We start from the raw sequence: 6,879 nt of genomic DNA, 5'->3' as shown, positions 1-6,879 counted from the left end.
TAATCAAATTAGAAATTTTTTATTCAGAGAAAAAACGCTAGACTTATTAATGACCGCACCCGCTTCAGAAGCATGCAATATCAAAAAAATTTCCTATTTTTTTTACACAACAACATCCTGTTTATAAGTAATTGTAATAGTCAGCTGAAATTTTTTATATAAAAAATCTGTATGTTTATATATATGGTCATATATGCCCAAGTATAAATTATATATGGCTATATGCATGGCCATATATGTTTCATTTTCACGAGTAAATATATGGTTGAAATTATATTCAGATTTCTATTTTTAGAAATGTGTATCATACACGGAAAAAACAATATAATAATGGCAACTCTCTGGGATAGTGCTGAGTTCTTTCTGTAAAAGAAAAATTTCAGACAGTACTGTATGCTACCTAGACTGTATCCACTACTGTCCGGAAAAGTACCCAACACTACGACTATCTATGGCCATAGATGCCCATATGTGGACTATGTACGGCCATATACGGCCATATATATTTAATTGATCACGGGCATACATGGTCATGCATTATAATACATAACCGTGTATGGCCATACATGCCCCACATGGACTACATACGGCCATATTTGTCCATACATGGACTATACACGGCCATGTATGACCATATATGTTTAATTAATCATGGACATATACAGTCATACAAAACCATGTATGACCATACATGGCCTTGTGTAATTCATAAATGGCCATATATGACTGTATTAAAAAAATTTGTATGCCCATGTATGGCTATATATGCTTCATCTATGAACCATATACGACCATGCATAATCATGTATGATTCATTTTTTACGGGCTTAAATTATCTTAATGGAAAAAAAATTTAACCATGAGGTAAAATGGACTTTTGATAATTTTCGATGATAATAACTGGATAAAACTAAATTTTATGGTCACAATGTATAAAGAAAGGGTAGAGAGATCAATTTCTGTTAGATTGATTACCCATAGCTCTATGTCTGGGTAAAAAAAATTTTTTCATAAAATAAAATAATTAAGAAATACTAATTTTAATTTGACACGCATGTGGACTTGTGGAAACAATTTTATATTTATTTTACTGTTTGAATAATGAGAAATTTAAGATATTCCGCATCGCTGAACATATAATAAAGTTATAGGTCACTTCGGGCCACTTGATATTTAAAAAAAAAAATTATCATATTATTTAATGTTAATGTTGTCGAAATTAATAAAAGTTGAGGTAGATAATGAAGTAAAAAATTTTTTTCCGTTTGGGATGGAATTATTATTTCTGTACTCTTTACATATATTGATATTACATATAAAACATCTGGGCAAATTTGAGGCAATAATATTACAATTACTGAAACAGGTTAAATATGAATATTAAATATATGCTTTAGATAACTTTTTTCCAGAAAATAATTAAATTATTTGCGATTTTATTGTGAAAGACCCTGTGCTTCACGGGCACCTGCAACGTAATTACTCCAAATAATGCTCCAGGCTTTGTTCCAGACATCGACATCAGCTTGATTGAAGTTGTTCTGGTTGCAAACCTGAGTACTGATGAAAACGTCTTGGACAACCTGAAAAATTATTTTAGATTCAGCGATTAATTTAATTAAAAATCAAAGTTGACGTGATTACTTAATAAATTAATGAACTTACGTTCTTATCCTGTTGACTGTAACCTGATGGTGCAAGGGGGCATGGCCAACGTCTCCAAAGTTCTACATTGCTAATATCTTCCAAAAGAACAGAACGGACAAGATCGTTTAATGCAGCAGTGTAACTAGATGATACTTGTCTGAATTCTTTATTATTCAGCAGACAATAGTTTGGTATGTCCTTAAATCTTGCGAATTGTTCTTTGTACTCTGGGTACTTCTCGAATAGTCTAAATTTAATAACCACAAATAAGTTTTCTTGTTTTGAGGGATTGGGAATAATTTTCAGGGTTTCAAAAGTATGAGGATCAGGTAGAGCGATAAATTTCTGTTGATTTGAGTACTCACATCACTAGGTTTGAATAAAAGAAAATTTATCATAAATTACATATATATATAACACTATAATAATTTTAATCTAATGCGAATGTGGGCTTGTGGGTACTCAAACTAACCGAAATTTATCGCTTGTAATAAAAAAAATATGGCATTATTTTTACGAATAACTTCAAAAAATAATGGCATGATGCTGATAGAAGGATATTTTTTATATATATTTCAAATAAAAAGAAATATTTACGCAATTAGGAAGACGGTACCAAGATCTACTTGTCTGCTGCCTTGGTGGAAAAATCCTGAAGCTAGAATTCTGTTTTTTTCATTATTAGTTAGACGATTTGTATTTGGTCTGCTGACATCTTGATTGCTACCACTTTGAGATGAGCTACCACTTGAAGATGAGCTAGAACTTTGTGATGCGCTACCACTTTGCGCTGAGCTTTGAGCATTGGTACTTATCAAAGCACTTGCTAGGACTCCAATGAGTAGGAAAAATAAAAATCCAGCATGCATTTTTATTTAGTCGCGTGACACTGATACGGAAGCTGACAATTGAATTATTAAAGTTATTTTTATTATTATTTATAAATTTATTTAATGAGTACTTACAAATAAAATGCAGAGTTATTATTCAAGAAAGAAGAACTATCATTGATACCAGAGCATGAAAACTTGAAGTTTTTATACTCCCTGTTATCAAATTATATTAATTTGAGTCCCCACTCCTTAAGGCTGCGCAAATATAAAATGTAGTTATTATTATTAACTTATTTTTTTTAAAAAACAGTTCAAGTGTGAACGAATATTGTGTAAACATCCAAACTTCAATAAACGGTTGTTACGCATAATATTTTTTTAAATTCCAATTATTTTCATCAAAAATATTTATAATTACACTTTTTTCATGTCTTCGCTAAATTTTAAGTTTCGTCACATTCATTAAATTTATAAAAAAAAAATAAAAAACTTTCCCCAAGTACCAGTCAACCAGAAGAAAATTAAATTAAATTTTCAATAATAACTAGATGTGACCATCGAATAATTGTCTGAGGTCAAAGTTTTTTTTAGAGAAAAGTCGTCGTTTTGAATATTTAAAAAATGCCGATTTAATATTTTATTAGTTAGTAAATATTTTTGATAGAGCAGCCGCAGTCATTTTGCATTTATAAATATATTTATACAATTTTTCATCGCCGATATCTTTCGAACTAATTGAAAGTTTTTGAGGTTTAGGGCAAAATTAGACATCGTTTTTCAGCCATTAACGTTAAAAAGTTTTTAGCATCAATCAGTTTTGCGATTTTTGAGTTTTTTAGAAAAAAAAAACTTTTTTTAAATTCTATCGACAACGAAATCTCTTGAACGATTAATCCGATTTCGATGGTAGAGGTAGCATTAAATTGAAACTTATAGAACTTTACAGCTGTTTATATTTTTAAATAGATCAATTTGCTAGTTTCCGAAATGTTCGAGAAAAACGAAAAAAACAAAAAATAATTTAATTTTATTCTGTTTTCTGGTTGAGGCAGCAATCAGCGCTTTTTTCCAAGTTCTACAGCTAATTAGATTTTAAAATCGATCGTTTGAATTGGTTCTAAAAAATTAAAAAAAAAACTAAAAAAAAAAATTTGTTTTCGTAATTCTCAAATTTATCCGAGCCTACATGATCAATCGATCTGAAACTTTCAGAAAAGTTGACAGCCGATGAATTCTTTTGATTGCCGCAAGAATAAATCAAATCAATTAATTAGTTCAAAAGTACGCGGGAAAAAAAAGTTCATATCTGGCTACATATAATTAGATATGACCATATATGACCATACATGATTTATATATGATCTTATATGGGCTATACATGTTCATATATGACCATATATAAAGGCAAAGAAATTTCTTCTAACTTACATGCAAATCATATAAGATCATATATGGTCATGTATGATCAAATATGATACAACATAAAGTATTTTTACTCGATATTCAATCCATATATGATCATATATGGACATATATGAAGATACACCCGGGATCATATATGGACATATATGAAGATACACCCGGGAAAAAAAAGTTCATATCTGGCTATACATAATTAGATATGACTATATAAGATCATATTTGATTCATATATGTTTATATATGAGTCATTGATGTTCATATATGAGCATATATACAGGCAAAGAATTTCTTTTAACTTAAGCACAAATCATATAAGATCATATATGGTCATATATGCCCATATATGATACAACCAAGTATTTTTACTCGATATTCAGTCCATATAAGATCATATATGAACATATAAGAAGATACATAAAAAGTTTTAAACCGATATACATGCCATATAAGATCATATATGGACATATATGAACGGATATAAAAAATATAAATAAATTTTAATCGATATACAATCCATATAAGTTTATAAATAGTCATGTATCATATATGAAGGAACATAAAAAAATTTTACATGATGTTCAACTCGTGTAAGATTTGATATGGTCAAAAATGAACATATATGAAGAGATATAAAAATTTTTTACTCGTAGGTGGAAATAAAATCCATGTGTGAATGTACACGGAGAAAACAAAACAGGTAATTTTCCTATGTTACATAGTAATATTTCCTATGTTCGCATAGGAATTTTTACTATGCGAACATAGGAAAATTTACTATGTTAACATAGGAATAATTCCTATGTTGTATAGGAATTATTCCTATGCTTACATAGTGAATTTCCCTATGTGAGCATAGGAAAATATACCATGCAGCATAGGAAAATTTACTATGCAGCATAGAATAAATCTTATACAACATAGCAATTATTCCTATGTTAACATAGTAAATTTTCCTATGTTACATGGGAATATTCACATGTCAGCATAGTAAATTTTCCTATGCTACATAGTAAATTTCCCTATGTGCATATAGGAAATTCTACTATGTTAACGTAGGAACAATTCCTATGTCTAGAAAAATAAAAAAAATATCATTTACTTATTTCCTTACATGTAGGAGAAGTGGGGGCAGAATGGGCCCCCTAAAATTTTAGATTCCTCGAAATATTTGGGGGCAAAATGGGCCCCCAAACTTTTTAACATGAAAAGTGTTTGGGGCGGGGAAGGGTCAAAATGGACCACTGAGACTAAATGGTTCCCCCAAAATTTTTAACATGAAAATGTCGGGGAGTGGGGGGGATACCATGATTATTAAAGTAATATAAAATGCTTAATCCATCATGATCTTTTGTCAAAAAAGTTTTTAAATCTTCATTAGGATCATACGCATAAATATTACATTCATTTGTTAAACTCATTGGTATATTACATACATTGGGATTATCAGCCATGACGTAAATTGTAAAGGATTTATTGAAAAAAACTAAGAAATATAAGAAGCGAAGTAAGAAATGATTAAGTCTAATAATAATATCAACCCACAAAAGTTTTCTATTGAACTAATTAAATAAATATTTATTAAAGCTTAAATGTTGATTGTTATAATTATATAATAAACAAATCATTAATCAGAGAGCAATTAATTAAATAATTATATAAAAATAAACAGAAAAGTTACTAGAGTGATAAATATCAAAATTTCTATATAAGTTATAATTAATAATAAAATAAATCAGTTTATACTTACTGAAAAGTCTCCAGTCATAAAGTAATTAATAAATGTTGCACTGTATCTTCACTACCAAACACATTAAGTAAGGTTATGTTTTTGTTTACGGGAAACGGGATGAATACATGTGATATTGTGGCACTACTGCGCATATATATTTGAAAATCGAAGTAATCGTATTATTGGTTCATTTTAAGGCGTTCCGATTGTTGAACGTCTACATCATACCCACTTTGTCTGAATTTGAATATTTGAATTTTAGAATTTTTTAAAAGAAAAACAAATCTTATCTTAATGATTTTTGTAACACAAGAATTTTTCCTATGTTAACATAGGAATAATTCCTATGGTACATAGTATTTTTTCCTATGGTAACATAGTAAAATTTCCTATATTAACATAGGAATTTTTCCAATGTAAAACATAGGAATAATTCCTATGTTTACATAGGAATAATTGCTATGTTTCACATAGGAAAAATTCCTATGTTTACATAGGAATAATTGCTATGTTTCACATAGGAAAAATTCCTATGCTGCAAAGGGAAAATTACTGTGGTAACATAGGAAATTTTACTATGTTACCATAGGAAAAAATGCTATGTAACATAGGAATTATTCCTATGTTAACATAGGAACTTTTCCTATGTATTATAGGAAAAGTTCTTATGTAACATAGTACTTTTTCCTATATTTTTATAGGGAATTTCCCTATGTTGACATAGGAAAAAATCCTATGTGCACATAGGAATAGTTACTATGTGCACATAGGAATAGTTACTATGCCAACACAGGAAATATTACTGTTTTTTTTTCTCCGTGTATCATCATACATGATTATATGCATGAAGTTTAAATTTTTGTACTCAATTCATCTAAGCATCATGTATAAACATATTCTGAGAGATACTGCTATACCGCTGTAAGTATAGTTTGCAATACCACGTATCTACAACAATAGTATAACTGAGTTCTTGTGTTTACGGTACGTTGAACGATTTTGACTTGATTTAAAAAAAAAAAAAAAAAGTTTTTTCGAATTTTCTTCGACAACAATATCTCTTATTAAAAACTCCGATTGAACCCGATTGAATCTGATTGAAGCTCAATCAGAATTCTATCAGTTTCAATCGGAAACGAATTTTCAATCAGAAATGTTCGGGAGCGTTTGAGGCCTCCGATTGAATTTCAATCAGATTCAATTGGAAAAAAATATTTTTTATTTTCGATTATTTTCCGATTGAATCTG

General features: G+C 29.2%; 1 protein-coding gene across 2 annotated transcripts; it reads right to left on the bottom strand.

Moving 5' to 3' along the window:
* Positions 1–1,282: 1,282 nt before the first annotated feature.
* LOC103570446 (uncharacterized) lies at positions 1,283–5,764 on the bottom strand. 2 transcript variants are annotated; one of them, XM_014440395.1, is made up of 5 exons: positions 5,650–5,764; positions 2,613–2,735; positions 2,245–2,548; positions 1,666–1,894; positions 1,283–1,583 (listed from the first exon to the last, which is right to left on the bottom strand). In XM_014440395.1, exons 3-5 carry the CDS (start codon positions 2,514–2,516, stop codon positions 1,437–1,439), a joined length of 648 nt encoding a protein of 215 aa, XP_014295881.1. In that variant the 5' UTR covers positions 2,517–2,548; positions 2,613–2,735; positions 5,650–5,764; the 3' UTR covers positions 1,283–1,436. The 2 variants fall into 2 exon arrangements, with proteins under 2 accessions (XP_014295881.1, XP_053594814.1); XM_053738839.1 differs by lacking the exon at positions 2,613–2,735.
* Between the last annotated feature and the right edge of the window lie 1,115 nt (positions 5,765–6,879).

This window comes from Microplitis demolitor, chromosome 4 (assembly GCF_026212275.2).
Source record: "Microplitis demolitor isolate Queensland-Clemson2020A chromosome 4, iyMicDemo2.1a, whole genome shotgun sequence".
Taxonomy (NCBI): domain Eukaryota; kingdom Metazoa; phylum Arthropoda; class Insecta; order Hymenoptera; family Braconidae; genus Microplitis; species Microplitis demolitor.
The sequence above is the reverse complement of the archived record's forward strand: the minus strand, read 5'-3'. Positions and strand labels throughout refer to the sequence as shown.